At 41.9% G+C, this 26,554-nt stretch overlaps 1 protein-coding gene across 4 annotated transcripts in view; it reads left to right on the forward strand.

The window, feature by feature from the left end:
* Positions 1–26,554, forward strand: part of FLT1 (fms related receptor tyrosine kinase 1) — a 208,410-nt gene that overhangs the window by 118,303 nt on the left and 63,553 nt on the right. For 2 of the 4 annotated variants that reach the window (XM_005902171.2, XM_070380477.1), the window contains exons 14-15: positions 1,885–2,193; positions 7,132–7,278. In XM_005902171.2, coding sequence (XP_005902233.2) covers positions 1,885–2,193; positions 7,132–7,278 — 456 coding nt within the window. Of the gene's footprint in view, positions 1–1,884; positions 2,194–7,131; positions 7,279–9,015; positions 9,040–11,315; positions 11,339–26,554 lie in introns of those variants that run through there. The other 2 variants (XM_070380479.1, XM_070380478.1) reach the window with 2 other exon arrangements.

A 26,554-nucleotide genomic window follows, 5' to 3' on the forward strand; every position in this document is an offset into this window, starting at 1 on the left:
TGGACTATTGTCCCCTTAAGGTTTAAAGGTTTCTTTATAGCTTTGTGTGCAAAGGATAATAATAATAATAGCATAACATAGTGCTTTTCATCTTCAAAGTTCTTTGTGAAATGTTGGCGACAATTCTTTGCTCAAGTGCAGATATGCTGCTAGTCACAAGCAATGGAAAGGTTTTGAGAGCAGGCCAGTTCAGGGCCAGGAACCAAGGATTTTCTAAAGTTGTCTGGTGAGATGGTCCAAAAGGAGATGAAGGAACTGTCAGCATAGATGCCAAATGATGGTCCAGGTTAAGAAAGCTGAGGAGGGAAGCTGTGAGGTGTGGTTAGAGGGGACAAGAGGATGGAAATGAAGGTTCGCTGGGAATCCACATTGGAGAAATGCCTTTTAATGATGTAGTCCCTTTAGGAAACTGTGTAATGTTGTTTTCTTTTTTTAAGTGGATATATTGTCTGTGTATTTGGTTCAAGACTTTTTTTTTTTTTTTGACCACACCTTGGCATGCAGGATCTTAGCTCTCCTACTAGGGATCCAGCCCATGCCCCCTGCAGTGGAAGTGCAGAGTCTTAACCACTGGACCACCAGTGTGTGTGTTAATTGCTCATTCGTGCCCGACTCTTTGCAACCCCATGGGCTGAAGCTCGTGAGGTTCCTCTGTCCATGGGATTCTCCAGGCAAGAACACTGGAGTGGGTTGCCATTCCCTTCTCCAGGGGATCTTCCTGTCCCAGGGATCGAACACGCATCCCCTTGTGTTGCAGGCAGTCTGAGCCACTGGGGAAGCCAAAGAAGTCCCTTAATATGTTTTTGAGAGCAAATCTGATTTAGAAACCATCCTCCCCCAACTCTGTGCACTCTGGCAACTTTCCCAAATTAGTTGTCCGCATTTTCAGAAGAACTCTTGCTCTTTTATTTTAAGTAGAAGTGAAGTGATGACCAAAGTGAAGTGAAAGTTGCTCAGTCATGTCAGACTCTTTGTGACCCCATGGACTATACAGTCCATGCAATTCTCCAGGCCAGAATATTGGAGTGGGTAGCCTTTCCCTTCTCCAGGGGATCTTCCCAATGCAGGGATCAAATCCAGGTCTCCCACATTGCAGGGAGATTCTTTACTAGCTGAGCCATCAGGGAAGCCCAAGAATACTGGAGTGGGTAGTCTATCCCTTCTCCAGTGGATCTTCCCGACCCAGGAATCAAACCAGGGTCTTCTGCATTGCAGGTGGATTCTTTACCAACTGAGCTATCAGGGAAGCCCCTAAGTTAAGTAGAACAATCACCATAAATGGGTACCTGAGCAGGATAGCTGGCTCCCTTTGGCCCCTCAGTACCAGCAAAGAGTAGAGGAATGATGGGCCAGCAGCTAGGGAAGGATGCTGTCAGTCCAAAGTGTAGAATTAAAGTGTTGACTGGAGTCTCCTAGCTCCAGCCTGGGACTTCCTGTCTCCTTCACAACTTGGTTAAGTAAATTTGCCTATCAAATTTACCTGTGGTTTCTTTTCTAGCACAAACTCCTCTTAGATCCCTTCACTATCTTCCCCATTTGCCAGGAGGAGTTCTGTACATGATAGAGCAATGGGTTATCATCCCAAGTTATAATAAAGCATTCCACCGAGCAATGTTTGGTAAATAAACATACCCTCCTAAGAACATCCTATTTTGCATTTCCTGCCTCACTTTGATGGAGCAAATTGAGTTGGTTCCTACCTGCCACATCCAATCAGTTCCCTTAAAAAAAAGAAAAGATAAATACCATCCTTGTAATGCTGATGCTGAGACCATTTGTGCAGGGACAGTTCTTAAGATCCTTGACTATCTTGTGATGAGATACGGTCTCAGGTTGAGACACTGATTTTCTGATGAACTCAAGTCCTTTGTTCTTATTTTCCAGATGTGCCCCATGGATTTCATGTGACCTTGGATAAAATGCCTGCGGAAGGAGAGGACCTGAAGCTGTCTTGCACAGTGAGCAAGTTTTTGTACAAAGACATTACCTGGATTTTGCTGCGGACAGTGAACAACCAGACCACGCAACAGAGCATCAGCAAGCAAAAGACACCTGTCACGAAAGAGCACTCCATGACGTTCAACCTCGTCATCAAGAACGCCTCCCTGGAAGACTCGGGCACCTATGCCTGCCGAGCTAGGAACATATACACAGGGGAAGAAATCCTCCAGAAGAAAGAAGTGATCATTAGAGGTGAGCACTGCAACAAAAAGGCTGTTTTCTCTCGGATCTCCAAATTTAAAAGCACGAGGAATGATTGTACCGCACAAAATAATGTAAAACATTAAAGGACTCATTACCAAGTAACAGTTGTCTCATATCATCTTGATTTATTGTCACTGTTGCTCATTTTCCGGCTCAGAGGAGAAGCTCCTCCCAAAATGAGTTTGGCGATGATAGGAGTAACAATGAGCCCGCCTGGGGCCCCCAGCTTGGGGTGCCCCGTTTGGGCCAAAGGGGTCCGCTCTCTGGGGCCGACCCAGTGCACGTTTGGATTTGGAGGTTCTGTTGCGTTTTGCTCTTTGCTGTCTTCTCCTGCCTGATAAACGACAACTGGGGACTGACCCTTTCCTTCCACTTTAATGCCCGCCCCTTTTTATGTTCATGTTTCCAAGCTGCCAACCTGAATAATTTAAACAGATGCTGGTGTCTACCAAAGATGGACATGGATTGGTTCACTGGCCAGCCCAGAACTAGGGACACTTGAACTGGAGACTCTGTCGGACCTCTGCCGGATTTTATTTCCTGCTATTGCCTCTGCTCTTTGATTTGTAAATAGCACCTGGATGATAGCAAGTTATAATGCTTATTTATTTGAAGATGCTTTTTTTTTATATGTTAAGCACATTAATTTTAAACTGGAGCGTCTAAGATGGGCCCCAAAGGTGCAAGGTGTTGGGATAATTCAGAGGTCTTGAAGCTTTATGACAGTGTGAATTACAAAAGTCCACTCAGGCCAAGCCCAGTTCTCTCCTGTGATCCCAGTAGCTAGTCAACTAGTCCAGTGGGCTGCCTCCTCACTGCCCCTGAGTGGACCGCATAGCCATTGACAGCACCTGAACAAAAAGTGGATCACACCTTCGTTTTCAATATTCTTGTTCCTGGTTAAAGAACTTCACCCTGTTCAATGGATGCCATTCAACGGTGTACCATAATCAATTTATCAAGGAAATAAAGGCTATTGTGACCAGAGGTTTAATGCATTTTCTTAAACGTCAATCTCAAATTTGTCCATCAAAAAAAAAAAGTCCACTTCCCTGATATGCAAATGTTAATAGGGTTTTTTTTCCCCTGGGGATTAATGGCAAACTTACAGAAGCAGGACTCAAAGAGTCATTTTAAAATGTATCCCATTTTCTAATCCAGAGAGATTTGTAATCTCTTGTTTTCAGCTTGCATTTGAGGGGAAAGTGACTTTTTCACCAATTTCATATGCATTGTTCTGTTTTCATTTATGATTGATCATTGCCTGTGACTTGCCTGAACTACTGGAAAGCAAATTCTAATGACCAAAATAGCCAAGGCTGAGAGCAGCGGTGGCTGGACTGGGTAGTAAGTGGGAGGTGTCAGCATGACAGCTCCCGAGGCTTGGGAACTCACCAGACTGTTTCCTCCTTTAGGTAGCAGGCTCTGTCCCACGGCTAAACTTGTCTTTCACGTGGGAATTGCTTTTGTCAGATGTGAAGGAGTAAACAATAGCTTTTCCCCAGATTGCCACTTTCATAGAGCCCCAAATGCTTTGAAAACAATTAGCAACCTGGAAGTTGTCAGCCCAAAGGAAAAGAATAATCAATTGTATCTGGAAATTGTACCTATGGCTCTTTAGCCTGGCGAATTGTTCATTATAAGTCAGTGTGTTCCTCCAGGAAAAGAGTGCCTTAATGCCGTAGGACTTGGGGGAGGGCGGGCGCTCAGTTTTTGTTTTTTTTTTAATAAAGCTGAAAAAGCAAATGAAAAAACAAGGTGAATTGGACATGCAGAAGCGATCATTTCCCGAGTAGGGGAAGGACATAGTATTTTACAAAGGATGATGTCAAGAATCCCTTAGAGTAATGAATCCTTCCAGGGAGTTTCAAAAAGAAAAAATATGATTGGGTGGGTTTTGACTTTTGTCCATTTGTCTTCTGGGTGTGGCATAAGGGTAGGGGAGGAGAACAAGAAAGAACAAGGAGCCTGCTATGGAGAATGACTGAGATGGGGTAGAGGGTGTGAGGCTGGTTCCTCAGGCCCATTTCCAGATGGAGAAGAGAAACCACTTATTTATGGGACCCAGCAGATCTCTGGGGCACAGATGCTGAGAAGGAAAAGGACCTGGTGGGGTGCTATCTTTGACTACTGATAACCAGCAGAAATATTCTTTTCATCCTGGTTTTCTCCATTTGAAGGGATCTTCTCCCTTTCATTAAATTTTGGAAAGCAGCTATCTATTTCCATCAAATAACTCAGGTTTAAAAATATGGGTGCAATGTACCTTTTCTCTATTTAAAAATGCTGAAGTAGATGACTGTAAAGTGGGAATTGATTAAAAAAAAAAAAGATTCCTTGGTTGATTTAGGCCATTTAGAAACTTGCCAAAAATGAGACTTTGCACCTAGGAGAACTTTTTTTTTTCAAACATGGGTACAGAGGAAAAAATCCTCATACTGTATGTTTCAGACATGTTGATATGAACTCTGTATTTAACTGACATTCCTCTGTTCATTCTTCAGTCCTTGTGCTACTTCTCGTCTGATGTTCGTGTAGTTGAAAGAGGGCTTTGGGGAGCTGTGCGTGACGTTTATGTTAAAATGTTCTCTTTCATATAAGCATTGTTTTCAAACACACCTGTCAGGGAAGCCAAATGCTGTCTGTGCTGTTGATGGTTCCAGTTTGTAGCCATGAAAATAAGCTGGGTGTGACGGGCCGTGTATTCAGGCTTCCTTTTTATAATAAGACCTATGGGCAATGATGGATTACTTTTTCATATTTAGTGCCTGGGAAATAGTAAATGTGCTAGAGGGAGCCACTACAAGTGTAACCCAGTGAACTGGGTCTGTTCTGGGTGTCAGAGATGTGTCACACTTGGCTGTAAAATATGTGAAATAGTAATATGATGCTGTTCTTTATTATCTTGTCATGTTTCACTGATATGTCTGGGGTCCTGACTGTAAAAATGTCAAAATTGTAATGATCGAGCATGTAAAAGTTATCAAAGTGGAAGAGTTTGATACATGGCTGCGTTTTCAGTTAGGAAAAGGTACTTGACAGAGCAGACAGAATGTAAACCCAGAAATATTAAAATGAGTCTGCACAGCAGACTAGGGGAACTACACTAAAACAGGTCAAAGGATGGTTGCTGTTATGCATTTCACACTCTATTTGAAGAGTCGATACATTAGCACTCCTTCAGTTCTTTTTGCCTTCAGATTTCATTTTGTATAAAATGAGAAAAGACTAATGATAAGCTATGGAAATCCAAACTGAATGAGAAATCTGTTTCTTCTAACAGACAGCCACCCTGCCACGTCATGCTATGTCAACATGTTATCAGAGTCATATAGTAACATACTTTTTAACCTGAGGTTTCTCAACTGCTCTAACGAATGCTCATACAGAGAGTCTCCCTGCAGGAATAAAAACAGAAAGGAGTGGGGACTCAGCAGAGTCCTGCAGGGACATGGAATCAAAGCCATTCATTGCAAGGTGTTATCTCTCAGAACGTGGTGGGTCAGGAAGATCCGCTGGAGAAGGGATAGGCTACCTACTCCAGTATTCTTGGGCTTCTCTGGTGGCTCAGACAGTAAGGAATCTGCCTACAATTCGGGAGACCTTCAAATCCCTGGGTCGGGAAGATCCCCTGGAGGAGGGCATGGCAACCCACTCCAGTATTCTAGCCTGGAGAATTCCGTGGACAGAGGAGCCTGGCAGGCTACAGTCCATAGGGTTGCAGAGGGTCGGACATGACTGAGCGACTAAGCGCACACACATACAAGCTGCTTTCACAGTGTTAGTTCAGTGAGAGGAGGACATCAGAAATGGGCAGAGTCAGCTCAGAAACCAGTCACACAGAATGTGTGAGTGATGCCAGAACTCTTTTGATTTATCTTCCCAGATGGGCAACGAGTGGTGGGGAGGATGGTTTGAGAGAGTGGGAAAGATTATAGGAGCCAATTTTATCCTTCTATCTTGCAAGCTTGACTTACCAATCCAGCACCTGTCCAACTAGAATGTATACACATCAGCAGGACTGACTCCATTAAAATAGAGACGCTGTACTCATGGGGCCTTGGGGTACTGCTGTTTCTGTGTGGGATTTTAGTGTCGTGATGTATTGCCTCCTAATGTATTAAATTCATTTTGTTGTACTATATTGGTTGGCATTTTATTAAAATAAATTGTATTGTATCATATTTGTATGTTTTAAGAGAAAGTAATATAAAATACATTATTTGTGCTATTATATAGTACAAAAACTACGCATCTGTGCCTCTGTCTCTTGAATTAATCCTCTGGTCGTTTGCATTGGGGAAGGGATTGGAGGAAGGAAACACTCCTAATAAAAAGTTTTCAAAGTTCAAGAAATTCTCCTGTTTGGTCTGCTACCTCACAGTTTAGGTTACTGACTGCTGAGAGACACAAGCATGCCCTCCCGTGTTAGTAAGATGCAAAAATGCAAAGTTAGATTAGCTTATCACTATCGTGTGAATAAAACACAAAAAATCAAAATTCGGTTAGCTCATCACTGTACCTCCCTGCATCTATGTAAAAATTCATTACCAGCCATATCCAAAATCATGTCTGTTTCCTTTTTAGTTCCTAAAATATCATGCAAAAATCTGTAAATTTTAGAAAAAAAGCTTCTCTCAAAGAAAGGAAGGAAACTAGCTGGCCAGGCAAAAACCTTGATGCTGAAATCTAAAAATACAGAACTGAGTTCTTGATTTTCCTCGGTGTTCTAACAGATTTCGGTTTATTGCAGTAACTTAAGAGGAGGCGGTAGGCTAACCACAGAGGAAAAATGGAGGGAACAAAATATGAATGAACACTTACAGTTGAGTTTTGCTGCTTTTCTATTTTCACAGTGTCGATATGCATATGTAATGAAAGAATGAGTCCTACAAGTAATAACAATTCCCTTTCTTTATCCACTAGATCAGGAAGCACCCTACCTCCTGCGAAACCTCAGTGACCTCACGGTAGCCATCAGCAGTTCGACGACTCTAGATTGTCATGCTAATGGTGTCCCAGAGCCTCAGATAACCTGGTTTAAAAACAACCACAAAATACAGCAAGAACCTGGTAAGAGACTTTTTTCGTTGACTTTCCTCTTTCTCCTCAGCCTCTTAAAATCCCTATAACTTTCTTCCAGGAAGTCTAAAACTGCTGATAGAACTGCAAAAATCATATTTGAGCCCCGATTCATGGTTAAGCCGCTTCCAGGGAAGGACACTGAAGTCAGTTCTTATACAGACCATAATATTTGAGCTCCGATTCATGGTTAAGCCGCTTCCAGGGAAGGACACTGAAGTCAGTTCTTATACAGACCATAATATTTGAGCTCCGATTCATGGTTAAGCCGCTTCCAGGGAAGGACACTGAAGTCAGTTCTTATACAGACCATATTACTAAGCCCACAGAAAGAGCCTTCCAGAGTCTGCTTTAAATCAGGCATTCAGGGGATTACCTGGTGGTCGAGTGGTTAGGACTCAGCTTTCACTGCCTGGGGGCCTGGGTTTGATCCCTGGTCTGGGAGCTAAGATCCCACAAGCTGCCAAAAACAATAAAAATAAAAAATTGTGCATTCAGAAAATAGTAAGAGCCACTCAGAAAATGTTTCAGTTCATCTGGACAACAGGGAAAAGTGAGGAGTTAGTTCCTCCAGTTTGAGGTAAAACAGAGCTTTGAATGCCTGGCATAGTTTAAGTTCAGAGTAGATTTATAATCTCCTTAGTTCACTGATACTGATTTCAATGATTTGGTTTAAAAAATATTTAAAATTATATTTTGGAATACTGATAAAAAAAAAACAAACCATTTAAACTGATGGTCATTTGTTGATCTTTTTTTTTTTTAGTTCTACCAGTTTATTGCTACCAACCCGTGACCCTCCACCCTCATGCACACATGCTCAGTCATGTAACCCCATGGACTGCAGCCTGCCAGGCTCCTCTGTCCATGGACTTTTCCAGGCAAGAATACTGGAGTGGGTTGCCATTTCCTTCTCCATGTTGATCTTCTTTCAACAAAAAAAAACTAGACTTAAATTCACAAGTATAAACATTATCTGTTGTATGTCTCGTGATTCCCTAGTTAAATAAGATTTGTAAAGACTTTTTTATGTGGACCATTTTTTTTGTCTTTATTGAATTTGTTATAATGTTCCTTCTGTTTCTTTTTTTGTTTGTTTTGGTTTTTTGGCCACAAGTCCTGTGTGATCTTAGCTTTCCAGCCAGGGCTCGAACCAATACCCTGGCATTGGAAGTACAGAGTCTTAACCACTGGACTGCCAGGGAAATCCCTTAAATAAAATTAAAATGAACTTATTCTAATTTTGACTAGTAATTACATTTATAGTAAAGATAAATTTGCCATTTATTTGCAACATCCCAACAACCTAATTCAAATATTGGCAATGTGGAATCCTCCTTCCATGTGAATCCTCTACTCAAAATGAAATATGTTTGTGTTTGATGCACAGAAAAAGGTTCTGGTAGAATGTCACCGATTTTAAGATATCTACAAATATCGTAGAGAGGCCAGACACCAAGCAGGTCCAGAACTGATCACATCACGTGATTCTTCTCCTCTTGTACAGACACCACGTATCCATCATCCACACCAAAGGTGGTCCACCTTCTTCCCCCTCTTCCTCTGATCCATCAGGCTGAGCAGGTTGTACAAAATATGAACTGTTTCTGCTTCCCTCTTGTCAGTCTCCTGATTCAGGTGCTCACTATCTACTCCTTGGACATTTGCAGGCGTCTCCTAACTGGTCTCCCTACCTCTCTTCTCTCTTTGCATCTTTTTGCCACCCAGTTGCCTAAAATGTCACATCTCTGTTCCAAGTCCTCCACTGGCTCTCCATCGCAAGACCAAGTTCAAGCATCTGACAAGGAAGGCCCTCCACAGTGGTCCCTGCCTGCTCCATACAGCTGTATGCTCCCCTGCCTTGAACTCTACGTTCTAGCAATTGTCACGCTCTTGTAGATCACGGCATGTGTTACGCTGCTTCAAACTCTATGCTTTGTTTGCTCCTGTGTCCCCTCTGCCTGGTGTGTCTTCATGGAAGACTGACCCATCCCTTCTTTATTATCCAGGAGTATTTCTGTTCTCTTACTGAGCCATTTTGCCGTCATCAGTTCACGTGAGTCTGTATTATCCACGCATATTGCTACTGTCTGCTTCCTGAACTGTATCATGCTGTCTTCCTCTATGTGTATCATATCATGCCCTCATCCTGAAGACAGTGTCTTTCATGTTATTTGTATCTTGTCTTTTTGTCCTCCAAACCTGTCGCAGTGGTTGGCAATCCATAAATATTCCATGAATGAATGAATGGAGTGGTTTTCAACAAATCTCATTCTATCCTTAGGAAGCTCACTTGGTAGCACAAATGCCTAGACTTTGGGTGGTCGGGAGAGAGGCTTTATCATAGAATTTTTAAAGCTAAAGGGACTTTCGGACTGTCTTGAGTTCCATTTGGAGAATAGAAAATGTAGGTGCAAAGAGGCAAAGTGACGTGCTACTGAGAAGGATAGTTTCACATTTACATTACCATGTGTAAAACTAGATTAACCAGTGGGAATTTGCTGTATGACACAGTGAGCTCAAATCTGGTGCTCTGTGACAACCTGGAGGGGTGGGATGGGCTGGGAGGTGGGAGGGAAGTTTAAGAGGGAAGGGACATACATGTACCTATGACTGATACATGTTGATAGAGGGCAGAAACCAACACAATATTGTAAAGCAATTATCCTCCAATTAAAAAGAAATTAAAAAAAAAAAAAGAAAAAGGATAGTTTCAGAAAAAATTCATCCCTTGCAGTATTCTAACAAAATAAAAGGATGAATAAATATGTGAATAAGCAAGCAACTTGAGAAGCAATGTCTGTATAGGTTCTCCTTAGAGATTCGGAGTTCACATTAGTATTTTATTAAGGACCCAAAGAAGTCCTATACTGAAGAAATCTGGTAGCATTGTGGTTTCAAGTTCTGTGTTCCCCAAAGTGACTTGATCACAAAATATATTCCATATTTTATGAAATGTTATGAGATGTTGGATGATTCTTTGAAAGTAGTGAATTTGACTTAAATTCAGTTTTCGTATTTTGGATGTGGGTTAAAGAATTAGAGTTGAACCAATTTGAAAGCCCACAACCATTCTGGGATTAGAGAAGAGACAAGAAATTATTACAAACAGAAAATATTAAGAGGTGTTGAGAGGGTTTGAACCTCCTGGGTCAGAGAATTTGGGAAACTAACTCACTTATACTTACTCTTTGAGCCTTTCTTTCCTTATTTATAAAATTGAGATAATACCAACCACATAGGAATGTAGTATGGTTTAAATGAGTTAATATAACTTAGTTGACCCACATCACGGCTTAGTAAATACTACCTTCCCACACATCTCATTTATACAGAAATTGGCCCATGAGTTGTCAGAATTTCTTGAATGGTATCAGAGGGTTAATTAATGTCATCTCCAAAGTCAAATAACTTAACAAAAAATATATTCCTCACAACTGTTTCTAATCTTCTGAGGGCCAAAAGAAGAAGGTCTATTAGTATAAACAGTCTTACATAAATTATATGAAATCTTTCCTAAATATCATTCTAATATGCTATTGGAGTGGTGGGTTAGTCACTCAGTCATGTCTGACTCTTTGTGACTCCATGGACTATAGCCTGCCAGGCTCCTCTGTCCATGGGATTCTCCAGGCAAGAGTACTGGAGTGGGTTGCTATGCCCTCCTCCAAGGGATCTTCCCAACCTGGGGGTCAAACCCATGTTTCCTGCATTATAGATGGTCTCCTGCATTGCAGGCAAATGCTTTGGTGCAGAGTCACCAGGGAAGCCCAATATGCTATTATTAGCATTTATTGAGTTCGGCTACACTACGTTGTCGATTTTCTCTCTCTCTTCCTTTTATTCACGCTTTAAAACTACTATAGCTTTTTGGAGAGGAATTTCTTAACTTTTCTGGGGATAATCTCTTGCTTACATGTATATGGTGTTTGTAAAGTTTCATATGTAAGATTTCCATTTGAGACAGCAAATTCAACAGCCAGTGCAACACACTCTTATGACTGTGACCCTTTTGTCCATGTGTATAGATAAGTGAAGATCACTGATAACCAGAGTGAACATCCTTGACTCACTGTTTGTTCGAAAGCTGATATCGAAAAACATCAAGATCACAGGCTGAAAAAGACTTGAGAACTAGTCCATCATATCCTAAGCCTTTGAAAGCTCAACTGAGTTTTAGTAACCTGAGAATAAACTGTATTTCCGTTAGACACTTGAGATGCCTCTTTTTATACCAAGCCTGGCAACTCAAAAAGAACTCATATACCGAGAGCATTTCGGTGACTTTGAATCACTAACAGGATCCAGCCCATTATCACTGTTTTTTGTTCAATGACAACTTACTCGATTCCAAAAACAACAGAGAGTTAAGGCTCTAGACAAGTGGGGATGAAATAGCTGGTGAGAGAATTTAGGGGAGGGTAACTTCTTCCCTAAGCAGACAGCCCAGGGAAGTGTGTTTTCAGGGGGCAGGAGGCCCTCTCCCTGGGGTGCCCACGGGGCGGGCTTCCCACTACCAGCTGCACAACCCAGCACAATCACAGGCTTTGCGGGGCCTCAACAGCACGAGCCAGCCTGCTAACTTCCATCTACCCCCACAGCCCCCGACGGCCGACCCCGGCTCCCTAGCCTAGAAGACTGCCCCGGCCTCTGGCCACGAGCCCCCCTTCACATCCTGGGGCACACAGCATGCTGCTTTCTCTCTGAAGTCCGAGTTTATTCACAACCCATGCCACGTCGTAGAGTGCGTCACTCAGCTGTTCTCTGGTTTCATGTGTGATGGTTAAAACCTTTGAAGATATGCTATCTTTATAGGCCTTCCTTATCAAAAATAATAATAAAAATGTACTGAGTGCTCACCAGATACCCAAGGAGCTGTTAAGAGTTTACAAAAGTCTCATTTACCCTCCACGGCTGTCGACCGGCATCTGAGGCAGGTGCCGTTATCAGCCGCATTTCCAGATCTGTTTTGACTTGCCACCCTCTTGTTAGGCGCCCGGTCCTCGTTGAAGCCCCTTACTAATATTGCTTTGCTTACTCCTCCCACCAGTTCTATGGGGTTTGCTAAATTATCATGCCTGTTTGATGAGCTAAGGGATGAGGAAGCAGAAACATGGGAGAAATGACTAAGTGGTAGGGTTAGTGGGTAGCAGACCAAGCGTTAAACCAGAAGAGCAACTCTGACACCCAGACCCTGGATACAGATATACCACGTGGAGCTAAACGCTAGTTCCCATCACTCAGAAGAGAATAGACAGACACTAGTTTTAAATGATCTTGTGGGCATAAATCAGCATTGAAAACAAGGAAGATTTTCTCATTTCCAACTCTTAAAGTTTAGGCTTCCTAAAAACCTCACTGGGGGGAAAAAAAAAAAAAACCTCACTGAATTTTTAAAATTTATTTTTAATGCAAAGCATATTAAAACCATTTAAAGCATTTTTTTTAAGTGGACGTGTCATATATAAAATTAAAAATTATTTTGAACCAAAATCCAGTTACTTTTAAATCTCAAAAGGTCCACAATTTATTCTGTATCAGCCTTATTGTCTTTTTACTCATGTAATAAACATCATTAAGGCACTGCTTTGTGTCTGGTGCTCTGCTAAGCTCTGTGAATACAGAGCTGAATGAGAACATGAAAATCGGAATAAGCACACATCGGACATAATAGTGTGTGTGTTTGAGTGACTACAACTCCTTCAAGCAGCAACCGTGTGTGCCCTAACTCACTATCATAGGTCGATAGGCACCAGAGTTAATGAGTCTAAAAACTGGAATAAGGTAAACTATTAAATGAAATGAGTAGAAAATGTGACTCCATCACAGGATTAAAAGATCTTTAATATGTTAGATAACTAGAAAAAAAATATATCCTTTGTGCTTTTAATTAAAATATTTTCATTTTAATTCCTAATGCTGAGCAAACAGCAGGTTCTCAATCATCCATTTTTAGTGGAATACATAGAATGGAAGAGAGATAAAGAGGAAATAAGAGAAAATATGTGATAAAGGTTGGAGAACCTCCGAACTAGACCCAAGTCAGGAAGCAGCTGGGAACAGTTAGGAGGGATGGTAGGGTACACAGTGTTGAAAGCAGGTGATTTGAGACATATTTCCTTTGAAGGGACAGGTGACCAAAGAATGGAGCTGCTAAAGTGAGTATAATATAAAGGACCAAACATGAAAGAAAAATGTCCTGAGACAGGACCAGCACCAGAACATCACCAAGAGACCTCGAGGCTGGAGACATGTTCTCGTTGGCAGTGGTTCGATTCTTAGCAGTCTACAGACAGGGAAGCTCCTTTAAGAAACATTCTTTCTGCTAGGCCCACCATATTTAGAGTTTGTGCCCAGACTTGGAACGTTACGAAGTCACCTTGGAGAACTCCTGGTTCCCCAAGAGTGTCCTAGTGACCCCTCCACCTGCCTGCTGATGGGACTGGCAGTTACCCCAAATGATCAGAAAGTCCCCTTTCTAGCTCACACTCTTCCCAGATTCTCCAGTGAGGTTCTAAGATGTTTCATGCTGTGACAGCCAAGTAAGCACAAGAAGAGGGGCTGCTGGCCTGGGGCTTCGGAGTGACACAGTGAGGAATCAAGGTTGGTTTGCAAAGCAGAGGTGGCAGGAGGCAGGCCCAGCTTAGGGCTACACCGGTGTAAGCAAGAACCACCTCCCAAATGGGGGTGCAGAGAAAGTGGGGTTCCTGACAAGAGCCATGAACTGCTGACAAAAGTACTCTTCTCTAAAAATATTTCAGAGAACAGAAGGTGATAGTAACCTGTGATGCTGTTAGTAAAGCCTGAGAAACCATCATCAAAATCTCTAGGACGGCAAGGCATTTTCAGAGTATTTTAAGATTAAAGAAGTAGGGTTCGAACCACAAAGAGTTTCAGTTCAGTTCAGTCGCTCAGTCATGTCCCACTCTTTGTGACCCCATTGACTGCAGCATGCCAGACTTCCCCGTCCATCACCAACTCAAACTCATGTCCATTGAGTCGGTGATGCCATCCAACCATCTCATCCTCTGTCGTCCTCTTCTCCTCCCACCTTCAATCTTTCGCATCATCAGGATCTTTTCAAATGAGTCAGTTCTTCACATCAGGTGTCAAAGTATTAGAGCTTCAGCTTCAGCATCAGTCCTTGCAATGAATATTGAGGACTGATTTCCTTTAAGATGGACTGGTTGGATCTCCTTGCAGTCCAAGGGACTCTCAAGAGTCTTCTCCAACACCACAGTTCAAAAGCATCAATTCTTCTATTCTCAGCTTTCTTTATAGTCCAGCTCTCACATCCATACATGACTACTGGAAAGACGATAGCTTTGACTAGACGGACCTTTGTTACTAAGAGTTTAGGGAGAATAAATTCCATCTTGAATGGACAGAGGCTGGAAGAGGAATCACTGATCAACATTCCTTCCTAAGTGAGATCTTGGTCACTAGAGTTATTTATCTAATCATCTATCATCACTATGTCACTGATGCAAATCTCTGTACCGGTAAGCGATTATTCAAATCAAGGTGACCGACTTAGTCCTAGTACCTAGGGGGCAGAATTACACCTGAAGCATAAAGTGGTTTTCATGGATCTGGGAGAGATGCTGAGGAAAAGTAGAGGAGAAAGGTGAACAAGGATGCTGATGCCGGGGGATGATAAACTGTCACTCTCAAGCTATTTTTGCTTGATTTCCTAGAACAATAAAATTCAGAAATGTCTATTAACCTTCCACAAAACTTACAGAGTAATTGCCTTTTCTTCCTCGTGGATACGTACCCTTATGGTGCAAAATAGGTTAAGAAACACTGCAGGAAAGAAATGAGGCCACGCTGCCCAGGCACACGGAAGGCAGTGAGTGGGGAGTGAGTAGGCTCTGTCACCCGACCTGAGCTAATCAGTCAGTTCACGTGATCAGTGAAGCAGCCGTTTATGTCATCCCTTCCTCTTCCATCAGTGTCTCTAAGGTAAGGGGATCCAGGTACCCAGACAGAGAAGGGCCAAGCCCTATTAGCAGACACCCCAGTAGCTCTTCTCTGAGAAGAACTCTTCTGCCAGAATCTTCTCAGGGTTTGGTTTATTTGTATCTCTGACAACAGTATAAGCTTAAAGGACATCCCTAAGATTGCCAGGAGAAATATCAATAACTTCAGATATGCAGATGACACCACCCTTATGGCAGAAAGTGAAGAGGAACTAAAAAGCCTCTTGATGAAAGTGAAAGAGGAGAGTGAAAAAGTTGGCTTAAAGCTCAACATTCAGAAAACTAAGATCATGGCATCCGGTCCCATCACTTCATGGGAAATAGATGGGGAAACAGTGGAAACAGTGTCAGACTTAATTTTGGGGGCTCCAAAATTACTGCAGATGGTGATTGCAGCCATAAAATTAAAAGATGCTTACTCCTTGGAAGGAAAGTTATGACCAACCTAGATAGCATATTCAAAAGCAGAGATATTACTTTGCCAACAAAGGTCCATCTAGTCAAAGCTATGGTTTTTCCAGTAGTCATGTATGGATGTGAGAGTTGGACTGTGAAGAAAGCTGAGCGCCAAAGAATTGATACTTTTGAACTGTGGTGTTGGAGAAGACTCTTGAGAGTCCCTTGGACTGCACGGAGATCCAACCAGTCCATCCTAAAGGAGAGCAGTCCTAGGTGTTCATTGGAAGGACTGATGCTGAGGCTGAAACTCCAATACTTTGGCCACCTCATGCGAAGAGTTGACTCATTGGAAAAGACTCTGATGCTGGGAGGGATTGGGGGCAGGAGGAGAAGGGGACGACAGAGGATGAGATGGCTGGATGCCATCACCGACTCGATACACATGAGTTTGGGTGAACTCCGGGAGTTGGTGATGGACAGGGAGGCCTGGCGTGCTGCCATTCATGGGGTCGCAAAGAGTTGGACACGACTGAGCGACTGAACTGAACTGAACATGGCAGAGAACTAAGGCTCAGCTCTTTCCTAAGGATAAACTGGCATTTAGAAGGTGAAAGGAGTAGAGTTGGGGGTAACAGCAGAGAAGACGGTTGGCTGGCACTGCCAGAGTCCAGAGCCAGAACTGAAAACCCTAGAGAAGAGAGGATGCCCAACTCCAACCACAGCTCTAAGCTGATGAAAAAGTGGAGAACACTTCCTGCTAATTATTAGCTAACATTCGGCTGCTTCAGTGAGACTGACACATGTATGGCAGTGGAGCTGTAGGGTTTACATCAAGAAAAGTAACATGACCTGTGAGTAGAGTCCCATTTTGAACTGGAAATCAACAGGAGTTATTATGGAGACTCAGTCCTGACACCCTCAAATCTCTCTCTTTATCCTCGAGTTCCACCGTATTTAGCTCTTTCTCGTATATACCTAGCATCGTGTCATATCCTAATGCTTGGCCCAAGAAAGATGACTTGGATGCCTCTTCTAGCCCATATCCTCAGCCCCATTCAGACCAGTAAAGCCTCCTGACAGCGCTCGGCCACAGCAAGACCCAGTGGAGCACTCACACACGAGCCGGCACAGACTCACTCATGTGAACCAGAAGCCCCTGCTAGCTGTTTACCTTTGGTTGGGTGCCTCTTTTCAAGCCCTCTTGAATGTTCAAGTGAAAAATTTGCAATGTAAGAAATGGGAAAAAACTTGCAAATGTGAGCATCACTTTAGAACAACCTCTCCCTTTAAAAAAAAAATGTGGTGAAATACATGCAACAAAAATTTTACTTTTTCCTTTAAAAGTGCCAAGTTCAGTGGCAGTAAGTATATTCACAAGCTTGTACAACCATCACTGTCTCATTTCAGAGCTTCTGCAGCACCTCAAACGGAAACCTCATACCATTAAAGCTCTTCCCTTCCCACTGTGAATTAACCTCCTCTTTTGATTCTTTCTGTGACCTCTTGGGACACAAGGAACTGTACTTTGAGCATGGCCACAACCGGCAGCTTGTTTTGTCTGAAGAGCAGGCGATGTTTGAGAGACCAGTAGCAGAGAAAAAGGAAGGGGGAGTAAGAAAAACAAAGAAGAGAGAAAGAAAGATGGATGGGGGTGGAGGAGGACAGATTCTCCCAGAGACCGGGAGGGGGCTGAACCTTGTCCAGGGTCACTAACTCTAAAACTAAGAGCTGTGGTCTGAGCTCCTGGAGTAGAAGGGGGTCTCCTTCCCCAATCCACATTTTCCCGCTTACGCGGAAGCCTAGGTGATTATATAGGAAAACTCAGACACTACCTGCCTTAAGTTTACTCCTCCAGCTCTTGGCAAACTAATGAGATGAGGCTTTTCTACCTCACAAGTCCAGTATTTGCATGGAAACGCCTCCTTCCCCCAAGGAGGAACTTGAAACAGCTTACCCAGGATCTAAAGTGACACCCGGCGATGCAGTGGGGGTCACCACTCTACCCAGTACAATTAAGGAAAATATGCCAACAGATACATTCTCAGATAATCTAATCTGTGAGCTCAGCAGGATGAAATCACTGCTGAAAACGCCAAATCAAGGAAGTTCATTCCTCCTCCACCCACACTCAATCAAAACTTGATTTTTGCGTAATCTGCTACTAAGACATCTTACACAATAAGATTGTATATTAGTATAAGTAGCCTTCTCATTCAACTCAGTCATAATTCAACTATCATGAAAACTCACACACAGAAAACATACTATAAGTCATGCCCCAACCCTAACACACACACACACACACACCCCTTCTCTCTCTCTCTCCCCTGCCCTCCATAGGGACCAGTCTCCTGATGGAATAAATTTTGGTTGTCCTTTTATTGCTTTAATCCAAATTTGTAAATTTTGGGGACTTCCCTTGTGATCCAGTGGTTAAGACTCTGGACTTCCACTATAGGGGACGCCAGGTCAATCCCTGGCTGGGGAACTAAGATCCCATAGGCCGTGCAGCCTGGCCAAAAAAATTTTTTTTAATTGTAAGCTGTAGGGAAGCATAAATCTGCTTTACTTGCTTCAAAAATATTTCATTATCCTATCCATAGTCAGTATCATAAAGTTTTGCAAATGTACAAGTATTTGGATCTATATAGCTTTTAAACTTTCATTCAGTGGTTCTTTGCTGATAATAAAGAGACCTATACCATTTCATTTTTGTAATAAAAAATTACTGTTATTTAACTAAATAAGTAGTACATGAATACTTTTAAATTGTAAATGATCACATAATACCAAAATAGAATACACTATAAAATTGTCTCTTGGGGGAATTAACCCATGATAACTGTTTGATGTGTATTTTGTCAGATTTTTCCTTTTCTTTACTTATATATGTGCCTTTATGCAAATATGTATGCGTGGGTGCTAAGTCGCTTTAGTTGTGTCCGACTCTTTGTGACCCCATGGACTGTAGCCTGCCAGGCTCCTGTATCCATAGGATTCTTCAGGCAAGAATACTGGAGTGGGTTGACATGCCCTCCTCCAGGGGATCTTCCCGACCCAGGGGTCAAACCTGCATCTCTTATGTCTCCTGCATTGGCAGGCGGGTTCTTTACCACTGAGCCACCAGGGAAGCCCATGCAAATATGGGGCATAGATATTCATGGGGGAAAAGATAGCTGGGATTCATTCATAGTATACACTGAGAGCCAGCCCTGTACCAGGAATACAGTAGGTGCTGCAAACAAAACAGGGACCTTGAATTTATATTCAAATGAGAAAGTACAGGTAATAAATCTAACAAAACTATAAGCACATAGCATGCAATCAGATGGTAGTGACTGCTGTGGTGAACAAAATAAGGTAATGGGTTATAGTAGGGTGATCTGGGAAAAGCCAACATCTCTAAGATAAATCTGAGTTGAGCTCACACTCTGTGTTTTGTTTTATGACTTGCTTTTATCACAATTTATTCTGGATATCTCTCTATGTACATATCATCTGCCTAATGTTTTAAGCAGTCATGCCCTATAATATGGTATGTGTTCCCATAAGTTATTTAGCTATTCTACTGATGGAAAAATACCTTCTTGCCGTTAACCCCTTGTGCAATGCAATACTATTTCCTGCCTGAAAATGGTCATAGAACTATACTATACTATCCACAGAAAGGCCACTTTAGTTGACTGTATCCTACGGTATAAATTCCTCCAACCACATGGAAGGGGCTATGGCAAATCTGGACACACCATAAGAATTTGTTGGGGCAGGGACAGGGTGTGTGTGTGTTACATGTGTGAGCACACAAGTGTCTGTGTTTATAATTTATAGACATACATAGTGAGTAGCTAAGGTTTTACAGCTCATAACCACAGAGTTAGCACCACTTGACACCTTTTTTTATGTGCCCAAAGCATCTTGAAATACTTCATTGGAACAATAGTAAAATTCAGTGAAAGAGCGGGAAAAAAAAGTGCTTTTCACTTTAACATGTTTAGAAATACATGTGTTTTAGGCACAGTTTCAAGGTGCTCACTTCAACCATAACCCCTTCAATGCATCTGGTTTACAATTTCTTAAGAGCTTTTAAAAAGTATTCTGTTATCATAACCCACTTCGGAAAGTCAAACTAGTGAAGCAATAGCCATTATCCCAAATGAAAGAACCTTTGTGGATGGCTTTTCCCTTATTCAGTGGTTGCATGGAGAAGAATATTATACAGCTTTTTTTTTTTCCCCATCACTGTCCTTAATCTAATTCTTTTCTGAAAGCTTCTCATCTTTATCTTTTTCAAGGCTATAGAGCAAAGAGTCTCACCATGGATCACATTGCCCATCGGATTGCCTTTAGACTATATGTTTTCAACATTTCACAACTCTCTTCCCACTTAGCACATTATTATAAGGCTGCCTTTCACTGTGTCTTAGATTATTCCGTATTTCACCAACATTTTTTTTCTTACATCTATAAAGGCTTTGCCACAAGGCTTGATCTTAGAGTCAAATTTTCAATTAAGGAAGAAGCCGCATGGTGAACATTTGAAAACATTGGAATCATTCATCTTTTTAGTGCTACTTAATGAGCCATCATCCTTCATGTCTGAATTTTGTCAGCCTTTGAAGTTTACTAAACTTGAATTTCTCTTCCCCAGATATAATTTTCCAAACCCCAGAAGTTTGACTAGATATATAGTGTCTCCTTTGTGGTATTTGTGGGAAATCAATCGGACATCTAGTTTTCTTGGGCCACCTTTAACCATCCTGAATCTATATTTTTGCTCTTCTGATCCTTAATTCAGATACAGCTCTTAGTTAATGAATTCCTATGAAATTGAAAGTCGCTAAATTGTGTCCGACTCTTTGTGGGTCACTATATACAGTCCATGGAATTCTCCAGGACAGAATACTGGAGTGGGTAGCCTTTCCCTTCTCCAAGGGATCTTCCCAACTCAGGGATTGAATCCAGGTCTCCCACATTGCAGGTGGATACTTTGCCAGCTAAGCCACAAGGGAAGCCTAAGAATACTGGAGTAGGTAGCCTATCCCTTCTCCAGCGGATCTTCTGGACCCAGGAATCAAACCGGAGTCTTCTGCATTGCAGGCGGACTCTTTGCCAACTGAGCTATCAGGGAAGCCCATGAATTCCTTTAAGAATGGACAATCTAAAAAAAAAAAAAGAATGGACAATCTAAAGGTGTGATTATTTACTAGGTACCTAGAATTAGATACATCATCATCCTAGCTACCATTTATGGAAAATTTATCATATGCCTACCTCAAAACATTTATCATTAAGTTGGCAAGCCAAGACCATCATAACAAAAATTACTTTTTATTTTATTAAGTGTAACTTTCATTCCCTACCATCAGTCAGACATTTGTTATATCCTAGAGAAAAGGAAAATGAGTAAAACTTATTCCTTACCTTTGAAAAACACACACATAATAGGTACAAAGTCAATTCAAAAATATGCAACATGAAGGGCATAAAATTCCATCAGATACAAATCAGCACCTCTGACAGGTAATCACAGGACACTTCATGGAGGAAATGTCATTTGAGTCGAACTTTGATGGATGAAGAAGAGAGTTTTGACAATGATAAATTGTAAGTTTCCACGGGAATTATCATGATTTTTGTGGTTGGACTTTAGGTAAGCAATCCTTCTAGAAAGAAGCAGGCCTACAATTGAATTATCTCAGGAAAACATAGTACAGCCTCATGTTTCTGAGTTCTACTTGTTCATTCTAATAATGAACACCCAAAGGGGAAAGAGAATATTCAGATAAAGTGATCTGTCAAAGATCCCAATGCCATTTTGCATAATAACAAAAATTATAACTTTATCTAGGAAAATATAACTGAAAAGCAATATATTTAAAGAGAAGATCCTAAAGCTATCAAATGACGTAAAAGAAGACCTAAGTAACACAGAGATATTTGGTATTCTTAGAAGGGGACATATATTAGTAAGTTGAACCACTTGTGAGCCATTTTTATAGGTCAAAATATTGACAGTTTCATTTGTTTCAACCTAAAAATAAATAGGACAATTTCTCCCAATGTACTGAATTACATAAATTCAGAGAAATTCCCATCAACATTCCAACAGTGCTTTTTACAGAATTTGACAAGCTAAACCTGAAATCTGTATTGTTGAAAACAGCATCAGCTCATACCAAATATTAGGAAGTGTTATCAAGCAATCCTAAATTAATCATGGATTCACTTGTGTAGGATAGATAGGCCATTGTGGAGCCTAAAAACAGAACAACAAATATGTGGAAACTTAGTATCTGACAAAACTCGCTTCACAATTCAGTGAGAAAAGAACAGATTATTCTGTAAGCCTTGCTGTCATAATTGGCTACAGTAAAAATACAGTAAAAATTAGGTCCCTATCTCACACAATATACATACTCCCTTCAAAAGGAAATCTCGATGTATTAAAGACCTAAATGAGGAAAAGCAAACTGTTTAAACAGATTTTGAGGGGAGGAAAGTATATAAGGGAAATGATTTATGGTATCGGAATAGGAAATATTTCTTTAACAAGTAACAAAAAGCACAAAGGATAATGGAAAGATTGATGCATTTGACTGCCTTAGGATTTTAAGTCTTTATATTAAAAATCCACCATAAACAAAGTTTAGAAGACTGCTCATAGAATGGAGAAGACTTTAACAGATTGAACCAACAAGGGCTCAGTATCTAAAACATGTAGAGAACCCTAAAGTCATTGAGAACAAGACAAATAGGGTAAGAGGAACATGTGCAAAGGACGTGAACTGGTAATTCGCAGGAAAAGAAGCCCAAATGGCCAGCCAAACTGAAAAAAGATATTCCACCCAATAAGTAATCAGGGGGATACAGATTAAACCCATATCGAGATGTTTACACCCCAAATATTGCCGATTAAAGACACCTGAAAACACCAAGTATTGGTAAGTAAGTGGGAAAGGGGAGTGCTTGCTCACTGCTGGTTAAAGTGTAAATTGGTATATTTTCAAAAGACAATTTTGTAATAATTGATAGAGTCGAAAATGGGTATACTCTACAACCCAGGACAAGGAGATAAAGTATAACAATGCACACATAGGTATGTCATCTGTGCATTTTGGCCTTCTTGGTAAAGATCAAAAGAGTGAAAACTATCCCACAGTAGAGAAGTGAATTTTAAAAAAATCTGTGGCTTTTTTATACGAGGGAATATTATATACATCAGTTAAAAATTAACTGCATCTGCATGTATCAACAAAGATAAATATTAACACATTGTAGAATAGAAAAATATCCAAGTTAAAAAAGGATATGTACTATATCATATAATTTATTTGGAATTTTTAAAACCACAAAACAATATTATAGTCTATAGAGATAGATGTTTATGTGGACAAGGCACCAAAACCTGTGTGAAACCAAGATGCACCAACTTTAGGATAGTGGTACCTCTGGAGAGAGGGGAAAAGCATCTATAAACTTCATTTATATAAAACAAAGGTGGGAAAATGTTGACATCTGGTTATCTTAATGGTGAGCACAGGGGTTGTGTTTTTCCTGCACTTTTAAAATCTCTGAAATTAATCAAAATTTAAACTAAAAGGGGAGCCCTCCTTAAAAGGTGAGCTCCACAGCAGAACAGAGCCTGTATCACAGAGAATAGGTTGTATAAAGGTAGTAACAGGTTAAGGCGTTAAAGAAACTAGGAAAGACAACCATAGTCAAGTATGGGCAGAAGATTGGAGGAATGGGGGAAAAGAATGAGGGGAGTAACTGGCCTGTTTTTGTGAGAAGGGAAATAAGCGAGAACAGAGGAGGAGAACAGTGCGATGAGGCTTCGGAGCCTGATGGTCACACATCCAGGTCTCTGCCTTTGCTGTCATGCAGCGTGCGGCCAAGCCAGAAAGAGGAGCTGTGCTTGTTGACTTTGGACACTGTCTCGCCCCTTCTCTCCTCCACGTGGTGGGAAGAGGGACCCGGGCCAGATGATGTCAGCTCATCAGCATCTCTGGCTTCATCCTCTCACCTCTCCAATTACACATCTGCCTCCTTGGGTGCAGTCCAAGTCCTCTAGCTTTATTTGATCATGCCCTGAGCCTTAATTTGGGATCAGAGTGATAGGAACTTGGTTGAGATGCAGGTCAGCTGCAGTGGAGACAATCGTGGGTAACCGGCTCGCTGCTCTTCCTGACGTCCTTTCCCCCGACCACCCACCATCCAGCCATGCTTTCTCTTTCTGGGATCATCCCTTACACCATACCTTACTTTTCAAAGCTTTCACTTAAATTATTTCTACTGATTCTCATAGCAAATACCATGGAGTATGTACAACAGAGGGTTTTTCTGTTTGTTTGTTTCACAGATGGGGAAATGGCCCCAAAGGGATTCAGTGATCTAGCCAAGGTTACAGGGGAAAGCTCTGTTTTTTTTTCCAGAAGCACCTTGGACTCATCCCTGGTCTATTCCTGGATCCAGTAAAGCACCAATCCCTGTGGCTTGTTTCTGCAAAGTGTCTGCTTCCATTTCTTCCCCTCCACTTCCTTTCCCACCATCCAGACTCGGAGCCTCATCGTTCCTTGCCTGAATGACCACTTGGTGAGCTGGACTTCCAGATACCACTTTTTCCTCATTCCAGTCCATCCTGCATTCTCCTTCTAGACTAAACTTCCTTAAACACAGCTCTCATGTCATTTCCCTCAAAAGCCTTTGTGACCCTCTCCTTCTCCAATGAATGAGAACTCCTCAGCCAGGATTTCAAAGCTCTCCTTCATCTGAACTCACCTTCCCAGTCAACGACTCAAAACAGGTGCTTTGAAAATAAAAATGGCTAAGGAACACATGAAAGAATGTTCCAAAACACACACACACAGAGATTAAGACAACTTATTTTTTCTCTATCAAACCAACAAAGTTTTGTGTTTTGTATTATTTAGATGTTTCTGCTCAGTCCTGGCAGGAAAGTGATAAAATTGTCTCTCACCCTCTGCTGGCCCAAGTGTTAACTGGAATAATGTTTTGGGAAGGCAGCTTGATTATGTGAATGAAGAGCCTTTGACCTAATAGATCTGTTTCTGAAAAATCTAGCCTAAGGAAATAATCTGAAATTTAAAAAAAAAAAACCTTTATGCTTAAAAATGTCCTTGCACTATTGTTTATAGTCATGAGTGATTAGATGTAACCTAATACCAACCAATAAGATACATGCACAGAGGGGTCAGTGTTTAAAGCTGTATACGCATTAGGAAAACCTTAACAGCATTTCACAACTGGATTTGTTTTCTTTCTCTGCCAGCATCCTATTTCACACCTTCTTCTCTTGCTTCAAACTTCCAAAATTCCTTCCTCCTCCTCAATTTCAACCGATGAGTACCTCTTGTTTACTGAGAAAATGTATCACCAAATTGTCGGATCTACCTGTCCCATCCTGAGCTCTCCGGATTCCTGCCCAAGGTCAGTTTGGCCGCTGAGTTCCATTCCCTCTCACTTCTCCTGGTATTGTTCCTTCTGTGTCCTCTCTCTTCCTCTCTCCTCTTTCTCCCTCAGTATCTTTTCCTCCCTCCTTTCTTCCCTCCCAGATTATTCCTATCAGCACATGAACATGCTATAAAATTTCACATTTCAAACAAGAATTCACTCCTTGACCTCATGTAGGTCTCTGGCACACTCCCTGAAAAGTTAACCTGCACCCCCATCTCTCCTCCATCACCTCCTATTCTCTAAGTCATCACGCTTCTGCCAAACGTCACTGAAGCAGCTCATTGTCAAATCCAGCAGTTCGTTATCTCCCATCTCTATCTTCCTAGTTTCTCAGCTGCTCTGAATGCAGCAGATCCCTGTTCTCCTCTGTGAGCTCTCTCCTCGGATCTAGGACTTAGGCTCTCCTCTTTTCTTGCAACCTCCCGGGCGACTTCTTCTAAGCCTCTGCTGCTTCCTCTTCCTCTAATTTCCTGGGGCTCCAGCTTCAGAGCGGCCGGACTCACTTCCCATGAGCTTTGTTTCCATCCCCCTGGCTGTCCCTGCTTCCCAAATGTTGATTCCACTTAGCCGGCTGTAACCTGACCTCCCTGGTGCTGGGAAAGACTGAAGGCAGGAGGAGAAGGGGGCGACAGAGGATGAGATGGTTGGATGGCCTCACCGACTCAATGGACATGAATCTGAGCAAACCCCGGGAGATAGTGAAGAACAGGGAAGCCTGGCGTGCTGCAGTCGGTAGCAGAGTCAGACACAACTGAGCGACTGAACAACCAACTCTGACCTCTTCCCTGGGCCCCAGTGAAACCTCCTTTGGGATGTGCTGTGGGCCTCTCACAAGACAGGACTCTCGATTTTTCTTCCTCAAACCTGCTCCCCCCCAGGATAGGTACCACTATCCTCACAGTTGTTCAAACCATCAGCCTTGAAGTCACACATTTATGACTTGGCATTTCAAGTACCACATGCTAACCCATTAGCAAGCCTTCACAAAGATCCCTGATACCACCAGTTCCTACCACTTCCAACAAACACAGTTGCTCCAGGCATTTCCCCTGGTGGTACAGTGGGTACGAATCTGCCTGCCAGTGCAGGGTACCTGGGTTCGATACCTGGTCTGGGAAGATCCCACAGGCTGTGGAGCAACTAAGCCTGTGTACCACAGCTACTGAAGCCTGAGCACCCTAGGGCCCGTGCTCTGAAACAAGAGAAACCAGCACAGTGAGAAGTCCGCACACTGCGACTAGAGAGTAGCCCCCGCTCCTGCAACTAGAGAAAGCCTGCATATGGCGACGAAGAGCCAGGGCAACCCAAATAATCACTTAAAATTAAACGTTACTTAAATTAAAAATTAAATTGCTTAATTGTAAAAACAACCACAATCGCTCCAGAACAAAGCCACCGTGTCTTTCCCTAAA

Source organism: Bos mutus, chromosome 12 (assembly GCF_027580195.1).
Source record: "Bos mutus isolate GX-2022 chromosome 12, NWIPB_WYAK_1.1, whole genome shotgun sequence".
Classification (NCBI taxonomy): domain Eukaryota; kingdom Metazoa; phylum Chordata; class Mammalia; order Artiodactyla; family Bovidae; genus Bos; species Bos mutus.